This window comes from Mastacembelus armatus, chromosome 18, assembly GCF_900324485.2.
Source record: "Mastacembelus armatus chromosome 18, fMasArm1.2, whole genome shotgun sequence".
Taxonomy (NCBI): domain Eukaryota; kingdom Metazoa; phylum Chordata; class Actinopteri; order Synbranchiformes; family Mastacembelidae; genus Mastacembelus; species Mastacembelus armatus.
The window spans coordinates 12,631,015-12,654,897 of NC_046650.1; the positions used below are offsets into that span (position 1 = coordinate 12,631,015).

General features: G+C 43.6%; 2 protein-coding genes across 2 annotated transcripts; both read left to right on the top strand.

Moving 5' to 3' along the window:
• Nucleotides 1-2,294: 2,294 nt before the first annotated feature.
• polr2a (RNA polymerase II subunit A) lies at nt 2,295-14,147 on the top strand. The gene is made up of 29 exons (XM_026297836.2): nt 2,295-2,618; nt 3,321-3,453; nt 3,547-3,683; nt 3,831-4,004; nt 4,109-4,390; nt 4,535-4,696; nt 4,820-5,040; nt 5,140-5,272; nt 5,378-5,502; nt 5,622-5,832; nt 5,941-6,150; nt 6,234-6,402; nt 6,569-6,663; nt 6,755-6,958; nt 7,049-7,271; nt 7,399-7,582; nt 7,851-8,022; nt 8,117-8,222; nt 8,341-8,546; nt 8,654-8,917; nt 9,092-9,299; nt 9,388-9,488; nt 9,575-9,679; nt 9,799-9,981; nt 10,079-10,282; nt 10,387-10,573; nt 10,669-10,782; nt 10,865-11,014; nt 11,111-14,147. Exons 1-29 carry the CDS (start codon nt 2,532-2,534, stop codon nt 12,259-12,261), a joined length of 5,901 nt encoding a protein of 1,966 aa, XP_026153621.1. The 5' UTR covers nt 2,295-2,531; the 3' UTR covers nt 12,262-14,147.
• A 1,832-nt stretch (nt 14,148-15,979) lies between these two features.
• capgb (capping protein (actin filament), gelsolin-like b) lies at nt 15,980-22,991 on the top strand. Its single transcript, XM_026297874.1, has 9 exons — nt 15,980-16,125; nt 19,573-19,766; nt 21,228-21,382; nt 21,518-21,676; nt 21,833-21,982; nt 22,154-22,240; nt 22,329-22,461; nt 22,615-22,706; nt 22,878-22,991. The coding sequence occupies exons 2-9, from the start codon at nt 19,574-19,576 to the stop codon at nt 22,941-22,943; spliced, it is 1,035 nt and encodes a 344-aa protein (XP_026153659.1). The 5' UTR covers nt 15,980-16,125; nt 19,573; the 3' UTR covers nt 22,944-22,991.
• The last annotated feature ends 892 nt before the right edge of the window (nt 22,992-23,883 follow it).

The window sequence follows — 23,883 nt, forward strand, 5'->3', positions numbered from 1 at the left end:
CATTTCACTGGCATACTGAGAGGTGGTTCAACTACTGTGTTGAGCTTTCCCTTCCGAGTTTCTTTTTACTCTATGAAGACAAAATGCAACAGGGTCAAGAGAAATATCTCAGCACCTTAAACACACACCGCCTGAACAGGACAATGGAAGTTTGTGGCTCTTACAAGAACACAGTAGCGTTTTGGATATTTTACATCGTTGTCAAAACTGGAGTTTAGAGCTAAATGGATAAATCTATTGTGTAACAGGCTTAACGTTATGGCGTTACCTGGTCCATGAGGACAGGGATTAACACTGAACTACGGCGCCTCAACTTTAGGTGATCAAAAACACTCAAAAAACGATGCCACGCTGCTGTTGCACTAAACACGGTAAAGTCGACTGCTTAAAAAACGGTACCACCTTAACACCAAGCTCACCCCTCAAATAACTGACCCACATGCACGTAGTTATAACGTTATAGCAAAATGGCTTCAACTTTCGACACCGACGAAGAACCAGCAACCATTGAATAGTCTATTTCCTAACGTTAACACTTTCGACACCGTCTTAGATTAAGATAGAAACACACACACGTTTCATATGTTGTCACGAAGCTCAACATTTTAGACAAATGCGCAGCTCTTTGCTTGAGCAAGTTAGCCAAGAAGAATATTCCAGACTCCATCTTTCTTGTTCACAACAAGAGCATATCGTCAAACACCGCCATGTTGAGTACTAGCGGACTGCCGAGTGTGCTAGCTGTAGCAACAGCGTTTATTCCAGCCCGAAAGCAACATTACAACGCCAAAACAATACACAAACACACCGCATTAACACAGCAAACAACTCTCATACACCTCAGCCTTGACAAACTGACAAAGGTTTGCTACAGGAAGCGGGAATTTAATAAGCTATCTACCTAACAACGTTAAATAACTGGCAAGCAGCTAGCTAACTGAACGTTTTGTCTAGTAACACCGTGTACGAGGCTAAGTCTTCCTGCTGCTTTACCTTACAAGAATTACATTGTACCCATAACACCATCTGAACATACTTTATCTGGTTACTAATGCTGTATAAAACAGACAATATAAATGCAGAGAGTAAAGTAAAATGACAAACAGCAGGGAACATACCGTCGTCGTTGGCTCAGTCGTATGTTAAGCTTAAAAGCTCAACAGTTATTTCGTTAATCACGCAAAATCTGGACGTGGTATTTAAAACTATAATTAGTTAGCTTTCAAATGGTATCCAATACTTACACCTTTGAGTAAATAAACTCAGTGGCAAAATAAAACACCCAGGGAAGTAACGCTAAAACCATGGCATTTCAGACCTTCGAAACGTGGCCTACAAAGAAGCGTCACAATTTAACAAAATGATTAAAAATGTAACACAAATGGAACAATATAATTTGCGATAAATCAGACAGAAATGCGCATAAGTAAAAATATTTATATTCCGTTTCAAAACCAACGTTAAATTAACACTTAAGGCTTCGCCCAGACTTTCCTATAGGGCATACGGAAAATCCAGTCCACTCGCCGGCCATCCAGAGTAGGTTAGTCCGAGGCTTGCGACAAAGTCCCAGAGATCCTCTAAAGCAAAGGTCGAAAAATCGAAAAGTCGACTTATTTTTGAAAGAGCTCAAAAAGTAATCCAATATACAACTTTACGATGTGAAAATGTCATGTATTTTAACAATTTCCGCCTTATTACATCAAAGATCTTAACAGGCCTCAGCCCTGAGCTTCTTTTCTTAGAGCCCAGGCTGATCCACAGCGAGACGAACGGGAGAACAGAGATTTTTTTTATTTTTGCTCTGAGGGGAGAAACCCGCCTCGGCCGCATTCGGCAAATATCGGAAAGAGGCGGGTTTTGTGGCAATTACGCTAAAAAAGATTAATTTCTTCGTGACCATTGGTCCTCATGTTTCCGCTACTTAATATTAATAAGAAAGCGGACCAATTGGATGGATTAAATTGAATATTAACATTTCGGATGCAAAATCCACCCACCCCCATCGACTGTGTTTCAATAAAACCAATAGGAATGAGTACTGATTAAATCAACGCCCGCCTTTAGTTTTGATTGGTTGGAAAATAAACGTGCAATCTCATTGGTTGTAAAGGCAATAAAATAAATTATTCATGTATCTAGTGCGAACGGCCAATGAGCTTTTTACTACAGATATCAATGTCCCACCTTCCGAAGAGCCAGTCCCTGCCATTGTGAGTGTGCGACCCCGTAGGAAGCGCTCAGTCTATATAAGCAAGAGTTGGGCAGCTTCACGCTCAGAAGCGCTTAGAGCGCTCCAGAGTGTAGATCAGGAAAAGGGAGGGGAGCTGTCGGTAGCCATCTTATTTAGGATTAAAGTGTTAATAATTGGGCTATAACGGCAACCGACAACAGAGGTCCGTGGGATATCGCCTTCGGAGACTTTCCGGTCACCGTTGGCGGCCTGACCAGAGTCGTGGTGACAATTTAAAGCCTGTTCCTGCTCACAAAGCGGCGTGCCGAGGAAGGACGCGGCTCTTTCAATAGACAGGATGCACGGACCGCCCTCCGGCGACAGCGCATGCCCATTGCGCACGATCAAGAGAGTTCAGTTCGGCATCATCAGTCCAGATGAACTTGTAGGTTTTCTTTTGGGGGACTGGGTATTTTTTAAAATTACTTCACTCACAGATCACACGTTATTCTTGCAGTCTCTTCACTAATCTTGTAGTTTTACATTTATGGAAAAGACACGGTTCTGTTGGCAACGGAAGGTGTTAGCCTAGCCTAGCTAGCTGTGTCAGGCTAGTGGAGCTCGTGCTAACTAGCATGTTGCAGGAAGTTTGAAAAACCTAAAGCACAACATTATAAAAAAAGATCCACGCTGTCACATGAATTAAACCCCCTTTTTATTACTGCAATGTAACATTTAGTGCCACCAGTAAGTAAAGATTTGGGTAACTTTTATAACTGTTCGTTACGGAGGACAAAGTGGGTAATATTACCCAGATCGCATTGTACGCATTGGTCTGTTTTCTCTGACAATAAATGAATAAACGTTAACTTAAACAAAGTCAGACATGCATGTTTTATTGAACTCGGTGTTGGGTCTTTAGTAGGTATCATTTTTACCTCTGTATAATTAAGCATCAAATTTCATACCATAGTAAAAGTTGTTTACAGAACATTTAGATTTTCATTCATTTAAGATGGTTCCACTTGTAGTAAATACATTTTCATGACGAACATATGAAAAGCTAACGTGTGTTATATCACAGAGAAGATACTTAGCTCCTGGTTATTGTGCCATCCACCTATATACATGCTATCTTTCTCCCTAGAAACGAATGTCAGTTACTGAAGGGGGAATCAAATACCCCGAGACAACAGAAGGAGGACGTCCTAAACTTGGTGGCCTTATGGACCCAAGACAGGGGGTGATAGAACGAACTGGAAGATGTCAGACATGTGCAGGTACAGTGTCATGAAGCACGTCATGCTAAGATAAAAGAATATACTATTGCCATTAGCTGCCATAAGGTAAATGTTATGAATTTTGTTCCGCAGGCAACATGACAGAATGCCCAGGCCACTTTGGGCACATTGAACTGGCCAAGCCAGTTTTTCACGTTGGCTTCATAACAAAGATAATGAAAGTTCTTCGGTGCGTCTGCTTCTTTTGCTCCAAACTATTAGTGGATTCAGTAAGTATATATCACATTTTATAGTCCAAAATGCTAAAACTCTGATATTTTATTATATGAGCAATATTTCTTCAGGATTTTTTTTTTTTCATTTTTCTTAGATTTTGCAGTTTTGATACATGTTTCTTATTGCTTTTTCTTTCTTAGAACAATCCAAAAATTAAAGACATCTTGGTGAAATCTAAAGGGCAGCCCAGGAAACGTTTAATACATGTGTACGAGCTGTGCAAAGGAAAAAATATTTGTGAAGGAGGGGAGGAGATGGACAACAAATTTGGAATGGAACAGCAGGAGACAGAGGAGGACATCACCAAGGAAAAGGTATTTGACATAGTTACTAGATGCTTCAGCTCTCAACATACAGGGCACTGCTAAACGTACTTCCTGTCTCATACTCTTTACCCCTCACTTTGTGTCCCACACAGGGTCATGGTGGCTGCGGTCGCTACCAGCCACGTATCAGGCGCTCTGGCTTGGAACTGTATGCTGAGTGGAAGCACGTCAATGAGGATTCACAGGAGAAGAAAATCCTCCTGAGTCCTGAACGTGTGCATGAGATCTTCAAGCGCATCGCAGATGAAGAGGATATCATCTTGGGCATGGATCCCAAGTTCGCTCGGCCTGAATGGATGATTGTGACTGTGCTGCCTGTACCTCCGCTGGCTGTGAGGCCTGCTGTTGTCATGCAGGGATCTGCTCGCAACCAAGTAAGAGGAAAACAAACCAAACTGAATTTTGTGTGTGTTGCCAAACAATTTTTTTTTTTTGTTCCTGCATGTTCTTAAGCTGTGTTAAAATGAGCTCTACACCTGACAGTAACAATAACCCTTTAATAAACTTCTGTTTTAAAGGATGACTTGACTCACAAGCTGGCTGATATTGTCAAGATCAACAATCAGCTGAGAAGAAACGAGCAGAGTGGTGCCGCAGCTCATGTTATCGCTGAGGATGTGAAGCTGCTTCAGTTTCACGTGGCTACAATGGTGGACAACGAATTGCCAGGCCTGCCAAGGGTATGTATGGATTTCACAATGCTTTCATATATACAGTTATTATATGTACAGTTAGTCACGTTTCTCTGTATTTAAATTTTGCAAGATTTTTATAGTGCTTAATTTTTAAATGATTTTTCCCAGGCAATGCAAAAATCTGGCCGCCCTCTCAAATCCATAAAACAAAGGCTAAAGGGAAAGGAAGGGCGGGTCCGAGGTAACCTCATGGGTAAGCGTGTGGACTTCTCTGCCCGAACTGTCATCACCCCAGACCCCAACCTGCAGATCGACCAAGTGGGTGTACCACGATCCATCGCAGCCAACATGACCTTCCCAGAAATCGTCACCCCCTTTAACATTGACAGGTACACCAGGAAAATTAGTAAAACCTTGCATGATGTATAAAAACCTTTTTTTCCATTGCACATCACATTTAATGCCTAATAAATTTTAATGTCTATTAGATTGCAAGAGCTGGTGCGAAGAGGCAATAGTCAGTACCCAGGAGCTAAATACATCATCCGTGACAATGGTGATAGAATTGACCTGAGATTCCACCCTAAACCAAGTGACCTTCACCTGCAGATTGGCTACAAGGCAAGATTAAAACAAATAATTCAAAAGCATCCTGTATTACTAAGAATCAATTTTGTTACATCATGAGTTTATTTTAATCCTGTGTCACTGTTTTTCTCTGTTTAGGTGGAAAGACACATGTGTGATGGTGACATCGTCATCTTCAACCGACAGCCTACACTACATAAAATGTCTATGATGGGACATAGAGTTCGGATTCTGCCTTGGTCCACGTTTCGACTCAACCTCAGGTACTAAACGAAGAACAAGCCTCACTGGCTTAAATACATTTCCTTTGTAACAGTGTAACTTATTTAACAAACATGGTGCAGCAGCTCTAACGTCCTGCTCACCTCTTGTCGCCCTCCAGTGTCACCACCCCGTACAATGCTGATTTTGATGGGGATGAGATGAACCTCCACCTCCCTCAGTCCCTTGAAACGAAGGCAGAGATTCAGGAGCTGGCCATGGTGCCGCGTATGATTGTTACGCCTCAGTCCAACAGACCCGTCATGGGTATTGTGCAGGACACCCTCACAGCTGTGCGCAAATTCACCAAAAGAGATGTCTTCTTAGAGAGGGTAATGATGATGGGGGCAACTCAGACATTAGCCTGGTGAATAAAAAATGTCAGATATTGTGATTTATCTTTTTTTGTAAACTTTCCACTCACTGTTTCTCCACCACAGGGTGAAGTGATGAACCTCCTCATGTTCCTCTCCACATGGGACGGGAAGATGCCTCAGCCGGCGATCCTCAAGCCTCGCCCTCTGTGGACAGGGAAGCAGGTCTTCAGTCTCATCATTCCTGGACACATCAATGTCATCCGCACACACAGCACCCACCCTGACGATGAGGATAGTGGCCCTTACAAACACATCTCACCTGGGGACACCAAGGTACAAAACCCTGATTATGTGTAGATTAAAGATAGAAAGTTGGTTAAAGTGTGAGGAAGCTCATGTGGAACTGATTCACATAGGTCATCGTGGAGAACGGTGAGCTGATCATGGGCATCCTGTGTAAGAAGTCTCTGGGAACTTCAGCTGGCTCCCTCGTCCACATTTCCTACCTGGAGATGGGTCACGACATCACCCGACTCTTCTACTCCAACATTCAGACTGTGGTCAACAACTGGCTGCTCATTGAGGGTAAGAAAACGGAGAAGTTAATGTGATTTTTATTGCTGTATTATAGTGGTATCAAACAATAAATATAGGGCAATGATTGTATTTAACCAAAATTGATGTTAAGAGCTTTGAACATTTCATATTCTCAAAATGTTTAAAGTTTAAGTTTACTCCTTATCATCTTCAGGTCATTCCATTGGTATTGGTGACTCCATTGCTGATGCTAAGACGTATCTTGACATCCAGAATACAATCAAGAAGGCCAAACAGGATGTGATAGAAGTAAGCAGAATATTTCATCCCAGTTTTACCAGTTTGTCCTGTTTAAAAATAAAAAATGTACAGAAAAGTAAGTTTGCTCTTCACCTCCCAGGTGATCGAGAAAGCCCACAACAATGAGCTGGAGCCAACCCCCGGTAACACGCTGAGACAAACGTTTGAGAACCAGGTGAATCGTATCCTCAATGACGCTCGTGACAAAACGGGATCATCTGCCCAGAAGTCTCTGTCCGAGTACAACAACTTCAAGTCCATGGTGGTGGCTGGTTCTAAGGGCTCAAAGATTAACATCTCACAGGTGCACTCCAAATACCGTTACACTACAGTAGATGGAGATGATATAGTGTTGTTCACGTACCTTGACAGCCCCTCTTCTCTCTTTATTTAGGTTATTGCTGTGGTAGGGCAACAGAATGTGGAGGGTAAACGAATCCCCTTTGGCTTCAAACATCGCACACTGCCTCACTTCATTAAGGATGACTACGGTCCTGAGAGCAGAGGCTTTGTGGAGAATTCCTACCTGGCCGGCCTCACACCAACAGAGTTCTTCTTCCACGCCATGGGAGGCAGAGAGGGTCTGATCGACACAGCCGTCAAGACTGCTGAGACTGGTAAGTCTGAACATGGTCAAAAACTGTGAAAAAGTGAGTCAGGATCTAAAAATACATGGGGACTTGCAGTTTAGTGACTTTGTAGTAACTCTAGGATCCAAAAAAAAAATCTGTTCTACATCACTAGGTTACATCCAGCGTCGTCTGATCAAGTCTATGGAGTCTGTGATGGTGAAGTATGACGGCACGGTACGTAACTCCATCAACCAGGTGGTCCAGCTGCGTTACGGTGAGGACGGCCTGGCAGGAGAGAACGTCGAGTTCCAAAATCTGGCAACGGTCAAACCCTCACACAAGGCCTTCGAAAAGAAGTGAGTCATACGTGCATATACTTAGACAGTTAAAGTGTTTATGATGGTGACCGTTGTAGTTGAGGTAAATTTTAACCCCCTTTATTTCAGCCTCATATTTAGACTTGGAGGCCAAGAGAAGTTTGTGTTTTAATTTGTGTTGATCTTCTTCATGAGTAGCTACAGTGGATTTGTGATGAATGAAAAGCGAGCTTTAGTACCAAACGTGCTTATGTTTAAGATGGGTTATTGTCTATCATACGTGACTTTTAACTGCTAATCTGTTCAGGTTCAAGTTCGACTGCACCAACGAGCGAGCACTGAGGCGCATGCTGCAGGAAGACGTCGTAAAAGACGTGCTGACCAATGCCCATGTGCAGAGTGCCTTGGAGAAGGAGTTTGAGAAGATGAAGGAGGACAGGGAAGTCCTCCGAGCCATTTTCCCCACCGGGGACAGTAAGGTGTGTGGTGAAACACCACTGCTCCTCAGCACTCTTACTCTGCCACATGCAATCGAAAATACTCACATATGGAAATGTTTGTCCTCTCCTGCAGGTGGTACTGCCGTGTAACCTGGCCCGAATGATCTGGAACGCGCAGAAAATCTTCCGCATCAACACTCGAAACCCAACAGACCTGAATCCATTAAGAGTGGTGCAGGGTAATGAATCAATGAGCAAAATGTTCTCTATCATTACGCCAAAAACATCACAAACTTTTATACTCAAACTGAAATTTGTAGCACAAATCTAAATCTTTGCATGTGTTTGGATCCTCAGGTGTTCAGGATTTGAGTAAGAAGCTTGTGATTGTGAACGGTGACGACCCGCTAAGCAGACAGGCCCAGGAGAACGCCACTCTGCTCTTCAACATCCACCTGCGCTCCACGCTCTGCTCCAGACGCATTACAGAGGAGTTCCGCCTTTCCACCGAGGCTTTTGACTGGCTGCTGGGAGAGATTGAGACCAAGTTCAATCAGTCCATTGTAAGTTTAGCATATTGATATATGTGGTTTAAGAGATATCAGCTCTCAGACATTGAACTTAAAATGAATATTCCCCCAGTTATGAGCCTGTTTGCCTCCTTTCCCAGGCCCACCCAGGTGAAATGGTTGGTGCTCTAGCTGCTCAGTCCCTGGGAGAGCCGGCCACCCAGATGACCCTAAACACTTTCCACTACGCTGGTGTGTCAGCCAAGAACGTAACACTCGGTGTGCCTCGTCTAAAGGAGTTGATCAACATCTCCAAAAGGCCCAAGACCCCCTCGCTGACAGTTTTCCTGCTGGGTCAGGCGGCACGTGATGCTGAGAGGGCCAAAGACATCCTCTGTCGACTGGAGCACACCACGCTGAGAAAAGTAAGAGACAAAATTACTGTGATGTAGTTTTATCTTTAATTCTCACCTTCTCTTGCTTCACCATTCTACATACAATATTGTCAAAAATAAAATATTCATTCTACTTTAAACACTGTGACTAAATATTCACCTTTTTTTTTTTTTTTTTTTTTTTTTTTTTTTTTCCCCCCTCAGGTGACAGCCAACACTGCCATCTATTATGACCCCAACCCCCAGAACACAGTGGTGGCTGAGGACCAGGAGTGGGTGAACGTCTACTATGAGATGCCTGATTTTGATGTGACTCGTATTTCACCGTGGCTGCTGCGCATCGAGCTCGACCGCAAGCACATGACTGATCGCAAGCTGACTATGGAGCAGATCGCAGAGAAGATCAATGCAGGTGGGACCAGCAACAATCATGCTCTTATTTTGTCCGGAAACAGAAATGATGCGTGTTTCCCTAACATCACACTTGTTCCCTCTACAAGGTTTTGGTGATGATCTGAACTGTATCTTCAATGACGATAATGCTGAGAAGCTGGTTCTGCGGATCAGAATCATGAACAGCGATGAGAACAAGTTCCAAGAGGTGAGTGATATTTTGTTATTCAGTAGCAATAAAGGCACTGTTGTCAATTTCCATATTAGCTACAAACAACCATCATCCTTATCTAGGATGAGGAGGTGGTGGACAAAATGGATGATGATGTGTTCTTGAGGTGCATCGAATCCAACATGTTGACCGACATGACCCTACAAGGCATTGAGCAGATCAGCAAGGTAAGAGTGAAAACAATAAAAATACACAGTATTCCTACAGGAGTTTCCCCTGTGGCGTTATTGATATCATACAAGCTTAACACAGTCCTGTGGCTCTAAGTCGAACTCTTTTCCTTCAGGTGTACATGCACTTACCCCAGACTGACAATAAAAAGAAGATCATCATCACAGAGGATGGTGAGTTCAAGGCCCTGCAGGAGTGGATCCTTGAGACGGATGGAGTAAGCCTTATGAGGGTGCTCAGCGAGAAGGACGTTGACCCCGTCAGGACCACCTCTAATGACATTGTGGAGATCTTCACGGTATGGGAGCAGGACATGGTTTTAGCTCCACTGTAGTATTAGGTACAGTCACTTTTGGATTCATTTTGTCTCCTCTATGGCTTGCTCATTTATGTAGGTCTTGGGAATCGAGGCTGTGCGAAAGGCTCTGGAGAGGGAGTTGTACCATGTCATCTCCTTTGATGGTTCCTACGTCAACTACCGTCACTTGGCTCTGCTCTGTGACACCATGACTTGTCGCGGTCACCTGATGGCCATCACACGTCACGGCATCAACCGTCAAGACACAGGACCACTCATGAAGTGTTCATTTGAGGAGACGGTGAGAAGATAATCAGTACCTCAAGAACTCTGCAAGAAATCTTTTTTGTAAGTTATAGTAATAACCAGATTTCCTTTTTCTTTTGTGTTGCTTTTCTCCTTCAGGTGGATGTGTTGATGGAGGCCTCATCCCATGGTGAGAGTGACCCCATGAAGGGTGTGTCGGAGAACATCATGCTTGGCCAGCTTGCTCCGGCTGGGACAGGCTGCTTTGACCTGCTGCTGGATGCTGAGAAGTGTAAATACGGCATGGAGATCCCTACAAACATCCCTGGCATCAGCGTGGCTGGACGTAAGTGGAGAGATTTAGTGGACTTAATGCACGTTAGTTTTTATAATGGTGTAAGAGCCTGTCATATTTATGTTCTGTATCTGTCCTTTCTGCAGCCACTGGAATGTTCTTCGGCACAGTGCCGAGCCCCATGAGCGGTATGTCACCAGCCATGACCCCGTGGAACACCGGAGCTACACCAGCCTATGGCGCCTGGTCCCCCAGTGTTGGTGAGTTTTAAGTCCTGTTGCTTTGACTCTTCTCCTGGTTTTGGTTTCATTCACTGAGTTTTGGCTTTTTAATGTCCTCTAGGAAGTGGCATGACACCTGGAGCAGCAGGTTTCTCTCCCAGTGCAGCATCAGATGCAAGTGGCTTCTCTCCAGGCTACTCCCCAGCCTGGTCTCCCACTCCTGGGTCTCCTGGGTCTCCAGGACCTGCCAGCCCCTACATCCCATCTCCAGGTTAGACATTGCTCTCTCTGGGGAAAAAAAAAAAAAAAAAGTAGATAAGGTTATGTTGATATTTTTTTTTTGACTAAAATTTTTATTGTCCTTTAGGTGGAGCCATGTCACCCAACTACTCACCCACTTCCCCGGCCTATGAGCCTCGCTCCCCTGGAGGCTACACCCCACAGAGCCCTGGCTACTCTCCGACATCACCTTCCTACTCCCCCACCTCTCCCTCTTACTCCCCCACTAGCCCCAACTACAGCCCAACATCTCCTTCCTACTCTCCCACTTCGCCCAGTTACTCCCCAACTTCTCCTTCCTATTCACCCACATCCCCATCTTATTCCCCAACATCGCCATCTTACTCCCCCACCTCTCCATCTTACTCCCCCACTTCCCCTTCCTACTCTCCCACTTCGCCAAGCTACAGCCCGACGTCGCCAAGTTACAGCCCGACATCACCCAGCTACTCTCCCACCTCGCCTTCTTACTCACCCACTTCACCTTCTTATTCTCCCACGTCTCCATCTTACTCCCCCACCTCCCCATCATACTCCCCGACCTCTCCTTCCTACTCGCCGACCAGCCCAAGCTACAGCCCCACGTCACCGAACTACACCCCCACCTCGCCCAGCTACTCCCCCACCTCTCCTTCCTACTCCCCAACATCACCTTCTTACTCCCCAACCTCTCCCAACTACACCCCAACCAGCCCGAACTACTCCCCCACCTCTCCCTCGTACTCTCCCACCTCCCCCTCCTACTCACCCTCAAGTCCACGCTACACCCCACAGTCTCCTACCTACACACCCAGCTCACCCTCGTACAGCCCAAGCTCCCCTTCTTACTCTCCTACCTCCCCAAAATACACCCCAACTTCACCCTCTTACAGCCCCAGCTCACCAGAATACACACCAACCTCTCCCAAATACTCACCCACTTCACCAAAGTACTCCCCCACATCGCCGAAGTACTCACCGACTTCCCCCACCTACTCCCCAACAACACCAAAATACAGCCCCACCTCTCCAACCTACTCTCCTACCTCCCCCACTTACACCCCCACCAGTCCCAAATACTCTCCCACCTCCCCGACTTATTCCCCAACTTCACCCAAGTACTCGCCCACATCTCCTACGTACTCGCCAACTAGTCCCAAAGGCTCCACTTACAGCCCCACCTCCCCTGGGTACAGCCCCACCTCGCCCACCTACAGCCCAGCCATTAGCCCTGACGACAGCGACGAGGAGAACAATTGAGCTGCGGAAGAGGAGGGGCGGCAGCTGAAGAAGAAACCCCCGTCACCTCATGATGGACAGCATCTTTAACCAGCTGGAGGTGGCGGCACAGTTTTTAGCCACAGGGGTTCCAATTGTGATCATTTTTCTCCAGAGAAATCTTTCCTTTGAGACCTCTGTCTTCACCGTCTGGGGGAGTTGTCCCACCTTTACCCCAAAAATAGTTGAAACTTATGTGAAAGACTTGAACTGCTTTGCCTGAAGGAAAAAAAGGCTGCCTTTTGAAATAGTTTTTTAATTTTCACATGGCGTATGGAAGCAAAACTGCAAATCCCAAGAGGGAATGAAAAGGAGAGGAAGATGTGGTGAACACATGAGGGGGAGAAAATGTCCCTTTGTAACTTTACGCCGTATTGGATCCAGTCTCTCTCTGTCATTCTCTAAATGTTGGGTGTATAGTTGCTCCTGGAAAGCATACATATTGCCAAAAGCCTTTTTTTCAAAAGTTAAGTGGATTGTATTCATCACTAAAATATAAGCTCTACAGAAAATCAAAGAGGTAAGGTTTACTGCATAATTCACCAAGGTCTATCTTGTTAGACATTTTGCTGCTTTTGTAAAAGTCCACTTGCTGCCAGTTGTGGAGGCATTTTGTGATGATTGATAGCGCTTTAGGTATTCGACCCAAACTATTTTAACGTATCGGACTGTAAAATCCAATACGAGAAGCAGACGATACAGGAGAGAGAAACTGGCTTGCAGACAGGTGAAATTTCACTCCTAACATCAAAAACTACATAATTATATGTACCCATCTCTTCTTCCTCCTTCACACCCCAAAGACCAAACCTGAAAGATGTCATGAAAACACCCACCAGCATCCTCTTGTCCTGTACCATTTTGGAGACTTGTGCATCAAAAGCAAGAAAAAAAGAAGAAAAAACTAAAAACGCCTGATATTATTCTTCCCTTAACACTGGGGATTTAAAAATTTATATTAAAGAATGACTATTCTAATTTTGATTCTAGGAGGAAATGGGGAACCTGTGGATGAGGGATACTAGTTTGGCGTTGCTGCTTTTGTTATTGTTTGCATGAGTAGCACCTGTTAATACATTTTAATCAAGCTTTAGGTTGAAATTTGTTCAAATCCCTCCCACTATTTGCTAATATTCATCCCATTTCTAATAGCTGAAGTGTACACACATTTATTTGGACTATTCCATTTATTTAAGAAAGTAAGTTAACTGCTATTCTGTGTGAATACAAATAGAGGCAAATTAAGATTTTGTTTTTTTTTTTTTTGGCTTTTCTCTTGTTTGCTTTTGGTGACTTTGTAAACCTGTTTGCAGGAGGCTCATGTTCATATAGTGTGGATGAAGAGGCAGGGGACAGAGGGGAGTGCTTTTTTTTTTTTTTTTTTTTTTTTCCCCCACTTTCTTCCCCACCCCCGGTTCTTCACAACTGTCCGAGTATTTGCCATGGAAGCATCTGCCCTTTTCACTAACAGCTGTACGTTTTGTGCCATCACCAGGTTGTGACATTGCTTCAGTTCAGTGTTTTAGCTTCTTGAGATGCCAGAGGGCGACATTTAATCTCACGCTGGCTTTTTTGTTCCTGAGTGGAACCAGTTTTTCCACAGCACACTTGGCCTCTCTATTTTTAAAAGAAAAAAAAAACAATCTTTTGATTACGGCTGCTTTTTTTTTTTCACGAGTCAGTGGAGTTTGACTATGCTAGTTTATTGGACTTCCTGGGTCTCCTCCCTCTTCATCCACAAGTGATCCTCATTTCTGAAATCAGTGTTTCCTTTTCTACAAGTTTATGTACCTGTGACGGGGGAATCATGGGGAGGGTGGGGATTTATCGAATCTGACTGGGAGTCCTGAGAAGTCTTTTTTTTTTTTTTTTTTTTTTTTTTTCTTACAGGTTTTGTTTAAAGATTTGTCTAATTTTGTTGAAACACTGCTTCCAAGATGGTCTTGAATTGAAAGGTCAGCATCCTCTGGCCTTTGCGATAAAGCAGGTTTGGTAATGGCACTTAGTAAATATTGTGGTGGACCTTGATGCTTTTCATAAAGTCCCAGAAGTTGACATTTGGTCCACTATGCTTGCATCCAATCCTGTTGTTTTAACTGTGTGCTGTCTAGTCAGTTCAGGACACCAGGACTCCCAGCTGAATGGATGACTGAATGTGTATGTGTGTTTGTGTGCGGTTAGTGTGCGTCCAAGGGTGAGACAGGGTTTCACGCAGAACGACTTCATGTCTCAGCAAAGGTTTAACTTGAAATTGCCACTGTATAGAAATCAATTCATTATCTCATTCTCTGTATCTTTGTTCTGTTTGTTTTTTGACTTGAAAAAAAACGAATAAAAACTTTTACTACATTTGTCGTCGTTTTCATGTAACTTGTCACATGGCTCTGCTTGTATATCTAGCAGTATGGTAATTATGTCAATTTAGTGCAAATTAGGGGAAGCTAAGCTGTTGTGAACTCACCTTTTCGCTGACAGGAAGTGAGTCTGTCAATCAGGTGATGTGAAGTGACACCCAGTTTGAAACAAAACCAACATGACACTGTTACTGGGTAAAAGTTGGTCAAATTTGACCAAAGGAGAAGAGTTAAGTGTATTTATGTGTCCAGAAGGGGGCGCTCAGAGCCTAATTAAACAGGTAAGTTGACAACTACAGGTTTCCCATTTCACCTTAAAAAACTTTAAGGCTGGTAATTTCTGTCATATGTAGTTTATTTTCCTTGTTCCAGCTCTTCACTGAGTTTATATTTCCACTGAGTGAAACACTAGACCTCAATACTCAATATGGGTTTTATATTTAGATTTTATATTTAGTTGCTATTTTAAAAAAAAAATATATATATATATATGTACTTTGGTTGACTGAAAATTTAAGCAGGTTTAATTTCATTTAACTTTAAAACTTTTTACTCAAAGTATCCAACATAAATAACTGAGTGATATTTAAGACAACAAATAAATCTAATTTAATAAAAGCCTGTTTAGAACAGTGGAAAACAAGCCCGGGCCAAATCAGTGGTTAGTATGAATGAAACCTAATGCAAACAATGTGAATATTTACTGTGCACGTAAACACTGAGTCTAAAGGTAAATACACCTCACCAGATGTTTGAAGGCGTGGTGTTTGTACCTTAGATAAGTAAAGCTATAAGGTGTGGATGATTATATAAAGGTAGATATAGAGGTATCAGTGGGCTTTCCCAGTGTTCACCTGTGGAAGTGCTGACCTCACCCAGTTAAGTCTGTACAGGAGCTCAGGACAAATGATGATCTGAGGCCTGTGTTTAACCACGGGACTCCGCACTATGACTAATAACTGTCCTTGGGTCAGTTGATATTCTGTAGAGACCTTAGAGGTTAAATCTTTAATAAGATGGTGATCGCTGAAAGTTCAAACAAATTGTACAAAGATGAATTAAAAAAGAAACTCTGGGAGTTAATATATACGACTTAGTGGTACTAGAAAGCTAAGGAGGGTGGGTTTATCACATTTTCAGTGTTTCTACAACCTCCTTTTTGTGCTTCTTAAAGATATAAGGTCTAACAAAGATTAACATTTTTAAAAATCAGGTTGAAAGATGAGCATCAGGTTCATCAGCTGGGGCTGGGCCTGTTTGAGTTTACATGAAGTCCTGATTGAGTCAGGTTTCCGCACTTTTTCTCTTTTTTGTGGTGGGTTCAGAGGGCTGGGCTTAAACTGCGACAGGCAGAGGCAGGAAATGTTTTGTGTGTGTGTGCGTGCGTGAAACAATCTGTGTATTTAAAGGACGTGTTTGTCCTTGCATGAATGCTTTCCTCTCCAGCCTCTGCTCAGACGTGTTGTGTCTCACCAGCAGCTCACTAACCAAAGTAAGTCTTAACGTTAAACCTCCTCCTGTACAATTTCATTGCCAGTTCTCTTCTTTCTTTGCGGTTTTCTTTGTTTTCCTTTCTCACTGATTCCCCCTGGAACATTTTTCTTATTTGCTCGTCACATTTCTCCTCCTGAAACCAGCTGAGGAATCCCACAGCAGGACAGGGAGTCTTTAGTTTTCACTTCAGTGAGACTCCACTCTGTCTGAGCTTCATCTTTTCGCTCATTCCCTGCTACACTTTCATGGCAGGCACCTTTAATTTTCCTTCCTCCTCAGTCCCTGTTTCACTTCCTGCATATCCTCTTGGGTTAATCTGCAGTTATTTCACAACTTCCTTGGTGTGGGGTAACCAGCCTGACAGCTGGAGATTTAATTCAGAAAAGAAAGCGTTGTGTTTGCAAAGGTTAAAACACATTTTCCTACAAACAGTGGAGGAATAGCTTTCCATTCACATGATACTGGATTTCCTCTCTCATTGTTCTCTGACCTTCTCAATTTCTGTCTTGACTGCAACTTCTGCTCTCATAACCATCCAGTGTACACTGCTCTCACACCTCTCCACGCCCGCTGCTCTGTCCGCCTGCATATGGTCTGCTCTCATATTTCTGTTTGCTTGTCAATGACTGACTGACTGACTGACTGACTGAGGGCCCTGTAGCCTGTCCTCCATCTACCGCTCGGCATCTCTCTCCATCTGCGTCTCTGCTCCATCTAACCAGGCGCCACTGACCGCGCCCTTGTTTTCTCTTTAGTGACACTATCAAATCTCACTTTTTCCCCCCATTCATCCACCTAAATGACTCGATCAGATCATAGAGACTAATGAGGCTTTTTTAAATAGTCAGTATGGTGAAATATGGCTCAGCAGCACAAACTTCACCCTGGAATATTCACTTTACAATAAAATGAACGAGGGAGAAGCAACAGTAACCACAGATGAAGTTTAAGTTGAAAATAGTAATGAAATGATTTGTTAAATGATTACTCTTTAAGAAATGTTAGTCGATTATTAATCTTCCATTGACTGACTAAAGGTCTTTGTACTGCCAAGAGCTCCACAACTGAAAATCAGCTAAAAATGGATTTTGTTGCATCAGATGTGTAAAAATCTTGAAACTTCCTTTTGTGGGGAGGGGGGAAGGGAGGGTGAAGCTTTAATCTGGCAAACTAGTAATTATGTGTGGCTAAAATCAATAATTAGTCAGTACTGACAGATTCAGCACAAAGCCTGATATGTAGAGAACAAAAATAGCAGCAGATAAAATCCCCAGCTGACGTGCTTGCAGAGAGGAAACTGAATAATTAGTGAAAATAACTTTAATTATAGTTGATTGAGTGAAAGCAGCAACTGCATGACTGGGAGTTACTTCTGCAGAATTTCAGCCACTTTCAAGGAAAATACAGGATAGATCTTAACATCATAATCTTCTGCCTGTAAGTAGCTGCTCACATAAACTTGGTGTTTGGACCCCGGAAGCTGGAGTTGGCCTAAACCTTTTGTAGCTGTTCAGAAATGAGTTTTACTCCTGGGACCTTTGGTGACTAGTGCCTGGAAGTGGATGGATGAATGAGGAATGGTGGTGGTGAGAGGTTAGGAAAGGGTGTGGGGGCTCCGAGTCATTTCTAGAGCATGTCAGGGGCTTTGAGCTCCCCTCTGTGCGTCTGCTTTGAATAGAAACAGAGTGTTGCAGCTCTTACCTGTTGATCTTTGTTGCCCTCTGCTTTGAGAGAGGTTGGACGGAAGGGACGAGAGGACAGCCAGCAGTTTGCTTTCCCAGTAAAATCCACTTGGTGTTTAGCTTTAGCCAGGAACCCGACTCTACCCCCCACCATGCGTCGTCCTATCCACAGGCTGCAGGTAGGCTTTCATCACACCGGCTCTTGTTACCTGCCACATATAAGCTGACGAAGCCAGGTGGACGCAAACATAACCCCTGATCCTTTACTACCTCACACACACTGGTTCACACACACTCCACTGGACACGCAGAATGGAGCCAAAGGCAGACAGCATGCCGGAGGTACCAGAGGAGATCATACAGTTAAGTGGACCAGGGCCTTTTCTCTGCTTCCTTACTTACTCTTAGCGCGGCTGTTCAAGCGTTGTAACCTTAACCTGAAGGCTCCTGCATGTGCTGCCTCAGGCCCTTTCTGTTTCCTCGCTGCCTTACCTCCACTACTCAACCATTTCATGTGTTCAAACACTCTGCAGCACTGTAGGTCTCTCTGGGTACTAATCTCCACCAGTCTATTTGTGGCAGTTTATTAAAAAGCTGTTTTTAAACCATATCCTGTGTGTCTTAGTCTTAGTTTGAGTATTTTCTGCTGCCTAATAGCTTTGACAGATGTAAACAGTGTGTTATATATTGTGTCAGTGCTCTGAGTTGGCTCTAATCATTATAATCAATATCATTTTCTATGTTTTCCACCTCTTCATCAATTATTGTTGCTGCCTGGTGCCCATCCAGCAGCACACAGAGACACTGTTGAGTTATACACTGATGGTTTTATAAGAAAACCCCCACAAAGCTGCAGATATTGATTATGCAACATAGTTATGATAAGGTTTCTACAGTTTGCTGTTATCAGCCTGACGATTATTATCTGTAGAAGCAAAAACACAAGTCTTTAATCTTCTGGTGCTGAAATTGATAATTAGTTTAGATAATCAGGCTGAAAATGAGAAAACTACATTTTTGACCTTAAAACATTACTTGAATTCAAGGGTCACCTGTCAGCCCTGTAGATCCCTCCCTAATCTATCTAAAGTCAATCACCTGTTGCTACATGACAATACAGTGACACAGAGTGAGAGAAAAAAGTCAAGCAAACTCACAGCACAGTGACAGGAAGAGGCACAAGTGTGGTTGAGTGACACACTTACAAAATTTACTTCTAAAACCACAGTTCTTTTCCCCTTCCTGTGTGAAAGAGTATGAATAACTTTAAGACACAGGGGGCGGGCACGTTCAGGTGACTCAGCCAACCTCATTCTTGCCTGAGACATGATCTAGCTTGTATATAGCCACACCTGTTTTTTTTTATAGTGACACTAGTGTTGAGTGTTTCAAAATGATGCAGCAACACAGTGTTTCATTCTGTGCTGATTGCATCTCAAAAACCCACATTGTCAGTCATTACGGAGATGAGTTGAAGTCTGTAACTGTTTCGTGGGAGTTTGTCCAGATTTAAGGGAGAGGCAACAGATTGTGACAAATTGGTACTTCCTATATTTGTGGGAGCTTTTTGGACTTTACTTCTGCTTTTAGTTCTCCTTACTCTGACCAAAACCACACATCGATTCCTAAATGGAAATCATGACAGAACTACGTATTTACACTTCCTGTTTTTAAAATCACATTTTGTGAGAAAAAAGTGGATTTCCAACATTTATCATTGTCTTTTCTTTTGTCTTACTCATCATCTTCTTCTCTTTTTGCAGTATGCTCCACTTAAAGGCAGCACCAGGTCAGTTTGGTCCAGAGGTCCAGAACCAGGGCCTGTGGGTGTGGAGGGTGGAGAAGATGAAGGCCGTGCGGCTGGATTCCTCCGAGGTGGGAGCCTTCTTCAACGGGGACTCGTATCTGGTGCTGGATAACCGCGGTGAACAGGGAGCCGACATCCACATGTGGATCGGTGAGCAGCCGGAGACACATCTGGGTTATGTCAGGTGTATCTGTAATGCAGGGGAAAAATAGTGAGACCTGACATGGATCAGAGGGATCACTGCAAATATTTTGGAGGTGATGGTTGTTAATAAACCCACAGGCTTTGTTTTGAGCCAAGCCTGAATCAGACAGTAGGGACAACACAGTAGGCAGCCATGAATCTGTCTCAAGACCATAGCTGTTTGTGCACGCAGCAGGCCTCCAGGTCCAAAGATCCCATCTCATTACATGACAAAATCGATCAGTGTCAGATGACTATTTATTTATTTATCAAAGAAATAACAAACTTAATGCTGTTTCCCTGGATCGAAGAAGAGATGATAGGCAGACTGACACACACTGACACACACTGTGTCCTGCTGTCTGTAAAGTATTCTTGGTATTTTTAAGAGCCAGGGTCTTCACATTAACTGCACAACAAAGCCTGTTTCCAGCTGTTGGGGAGGACTAAATGTTGCATGAAGCCCTTCATGGGTCCACAGGGGGCGATAGAGACCACAGGTCTGAAGATGGAAACAATCTATTGGTAGTGAGTTCTCTGTAGCCTCCTGCTCTTCTGTGCTGCAGGCTTCATTAGCTGCTAATTACCCAGGATCTACAGAGGCAGTTGAGTTGCATTGTGGGTAAAGTAGGCTCCAGGTCCTGACAAGGAAGAAAAAAGTGTGGAATAGAAAGAAGGACGGTTTCTCCAACTCTGCTGCCTTTTAATCACAAAGTCCAAAGTGAGTCAGAGCCTGGAGTGCTCCTTTAACTGTGTAGAGAAGAAAGAGATGCTTCTCCTGTTTCTGTTTTCCTCTGTCTAATAAAAGCAGTAACCATTGTCCACCGCCTACTACACCCCTAACCCTGGCCCAGTGCCGCAGCTGACTAGATAATAACCCTCCTGGTAATGGTGATGACACATGAGACACAGCGCTGACCTGCTGCATCATTGCGTGGGGAGAGACTCTGGATGGAGAGGGATGATTTTAGAGCGAGGCTCATTAAAACTGCAGGAGGACTGTTACAGTGCTCAAATGTGGCTGTTGTTTCCAGCATGTATCCAGTGTTTAGGTAACACTAAGCTGATTGCCACAGCTTGGAGAGAGCTCTCTTTGCTCCCTCCTCCATCTGTTTACAATGGATGACCCCTGTGTCGTCTGTGGTCTCACCAACCCGTCACCTCTGTCAGCGCCTGTTTCTGACATCTCAACCTTTCTGGCCTCATCTCTTGATGCGTTCTCTCATTTTTCTTTTTCTTCATTCTTCTCGCTCTATTACTTTCTGTTCTCGCTTTCTTTTCTCTTTCCTGCTGAAACTGTGTCTTAACTGGATAATTAGAACAACACTGAAATGTTTTTTGATGCACAATATGTTAATATCTGGATGTTTTTTTCTCTGGAGACAGATTTGTTTCTTTCCTCTCTGACAAATCCTTCCTCTGTTGCAGGAGAGAAGTCGTCTGGGGACGAGCAGGTGGCCTGTGCCATGCTGTCCACTCAGCTGGACAGCTTTCTGGGCGGTGAGCCTGTTCAGCACAGGCAGCTTCAGGGCTGTGAGACCTCGGAGTTCATGGCGCTCTTTCCTAGAGGGGTCAGCTACAAGGTAGGGATCGGGGATAGTCCTGATTCTGGATGAGGACATTAAATCTGAAACCTGTGTTTGGTTAACCAACATAAAACAAGTCAAAATGGACCTTAAACACAGAGGTTTGCCATGACTATTCCTCTTCCCTCACAGGAGGGTGGTGTGGAGTCAGGCTTCAGGAAGACTCAGGACTCTGGGACGGTGCACAGGTTGTATCAGGTCAAAGGGAAACGTAACATCCGTGCCAAGGAGGTGCAGCTGTCCTGGACTAGCTTCAACAAGGGAGACTGCTTCATCCTGGACCTCGGAGAGGTGAGGACACTGCAGATCCAAATAGAAGAGGACATGCATAACATTTCTTCCCAATCCCCTGATCTTCCTGATGTTGATGTCTGCACTGCAAACTGCATAAACTAAAGTGTCAGTTTCTTCCTCTTGGTCATCTCATGCTGACTCGCTGCTCTCCAGAGGATTGTGGTGTGGATCGGGTCGCAGGCCAACATCTTTGAGAAGCAGAAAGTGCGGGAGATCGCCTCACTGATCCGCGACACGGAGAGACACGGTAAAGCCTGTATCGTGGACGTCAACGAGGGGGAAGAGCCTGAAGAGATGCTCAAGGTAAATACAGACTTTTGAAGAACTCTAATGGATTTATTTCATCACCAATCAAATTGTTTAATTCAGGAGACCCTTGAACTATAAATCATATGATTACTACAAACTTAAAGATCCAAAAACAGTTAGGAATCTTGTGGTCATGTTTAACGTGTCTGTGATGTTGCTGAGCAGGTCCTGGGAAGGATGCCAGCACTGGCAGAGAGCAGCCCAGAAGAGGACACCAAAGCAGACGCTTCCAACTCTGCCTCCCTCTACAAGGTCACTTCATCCGCACTGATCTCACTCCCTGTCACATCTGTTTTATTTAATGAAGCAAAGCATAAACCTGCTTATATTCGCACCACAGGTGTCCGACGCCACAGGCTCTATGAAGACGACCAAAGTGTCTGACAAGAGCCCGTTTGAGCAGGAGCTGCTGGCCCGTGACGACTGCTTCATTCTGGACAATGGCGCCAATGGAAAGATCTTCGTGTGGAAAGGTGAGAAAACACAAACTGACCCTGAACCAGTAAATGTCTTCTGCCTGAAATGCAAACCCAGATCTCTACATATGTCTACGTTTGTATTTATGTGCAAACCTTTGTTTTGACTCTTAACGCTCTCACTAACACGATGGATTGACTGACCGTCAGGTAACGCAGCGAACGCTGAGGAGAAGCAGGTGGCCCTACACATGGCGGATCGCTTCATCGAACAAATGAATTATCCCAAGATGAAAACACAGGTACAGCTCATCACTCACTGAAGTTAAACACTGCAAACTTAACATACCGGAGAAAGCACAGTGATTATCCTTACTGTTGGCTTCATGTTAATTGGGCACGGATTATTACACCTATGACATTTATTACAGTAATTATTTTTGCAGTAAAGTTGTATTTGCCTTGTGCTGCAGGTGGAGATCCTGCCACAGGGGAAAGAGACCATCATCTTCAAGCAATTCTTCAAGAAGTGGAACTAAACATTTCATCAGACCATTTGACAAAACCCGGCACATGAGCTCTATCTGGAAAAAAAAAAAAAAACATCTCACTGAAAATACCTTTACCTTTTTTTTTTTTATATGCATTTACTTGTATGTATGTATTTGTATGGTACAGTATTTGTACGGCTCAACGCTGGAGCTTGTTTTGGATTTTGGTAGAATCAGAGATGCGATGCCACTTTCATAAATGCAAACAAATTTCTTCTGATAAGGCTATAAAGCTACGGAGTGATAGGAAAACAACTTGAAATAAATGAGTTTGGATTTTTTTTAAAGGTTTGTTCCAGTGTCTCAGATTTGCCTGCATTTGAAAAACACATGTGAAACTAGTTGCTGCTTGTGGAGGAAGTGGCGTGTTGAAGACGTGCTACTAGGAGGTTTCAGATGCGTCAATGCGTTCAGGCACATTTCCACCTATGACAGCAGTTTTTACACAACGCTGATTAAACTGTGCCCTCTGGGTTTCACTGGCTGCATTAATTATTACACAATAATCCAGTGTGATAACGTGTCACAGTCACGGTCAGCTGTAACTTAACCTTAACCTAAATGCATGTTTTTAATCAAGTCCCTCCATTTATTTTCTACTTTACTCTCTTTATCCACTAGAGAGAAATATTGCTCTTGCTACTTCAGCAGCTGCAGTTACTCCATAGCTGATTTCACAAAATGTGTAATTAGGAAAAATTAAAAAAAAATAAGGAAACGCATAATTGGCACTGAAATAAAATATATAAAAATTTAAATTTACATTAATAGATTGTGATCAAAGCTTTATGATCCATTCTTTAACCTGTATTGTGATGTCACAACGGCTCAAATACAGATCTGTTTTTTATGTTGGTTTATGTTGGCAAGAAGACATGACTATTACCTTTTATATAAATGCAGTAAAACATGGTTTACAGAGCACGTC

Coding starts and splice junctions, on each gene's coding strand:
- polr2a (XM_026297836.2), top strand. CDS start 2,532: ATGCACGGACCGCCCTCCGGCGACAGCGCATGCCCATTGCGCACGATC. Junction 8,023..8,116: donor TCCCCACCGGGGACAGTAAG/GTGTGTGGTGAA, acceptor CCTCTCCTGCAG/GTGGTACTGCCGTGTAACCT. Junction 11,015..11,110: donor CCCCTACATCCCATCTCCAG/GTTAGACATTGC, acceptor ATTGTCCTTTAG/GTGGAGCCATGTCACCCAAC.
- capgb (XM_026297874.1), top strand. CDS start 19,574: ATGCTCCACTTAAAGGCAGCACCAGGTCAGTTTGGTCCAGAGGTCCAG. Junction 19,767..21,227: donor CGACATCCACATGTGGATCG/GTGAGCAGCCGG, acceptor CCTCTGTTGCAG/GAGAGAAGTCGTCTGGGGAC. Junction 21,983..22,153: donor AGCCTGAAGAGATGCTCAAG/GTAAATACAGAC, acceptor GTTGCTGAGCAG/GTCCTGGGAAGGATGCCAGC.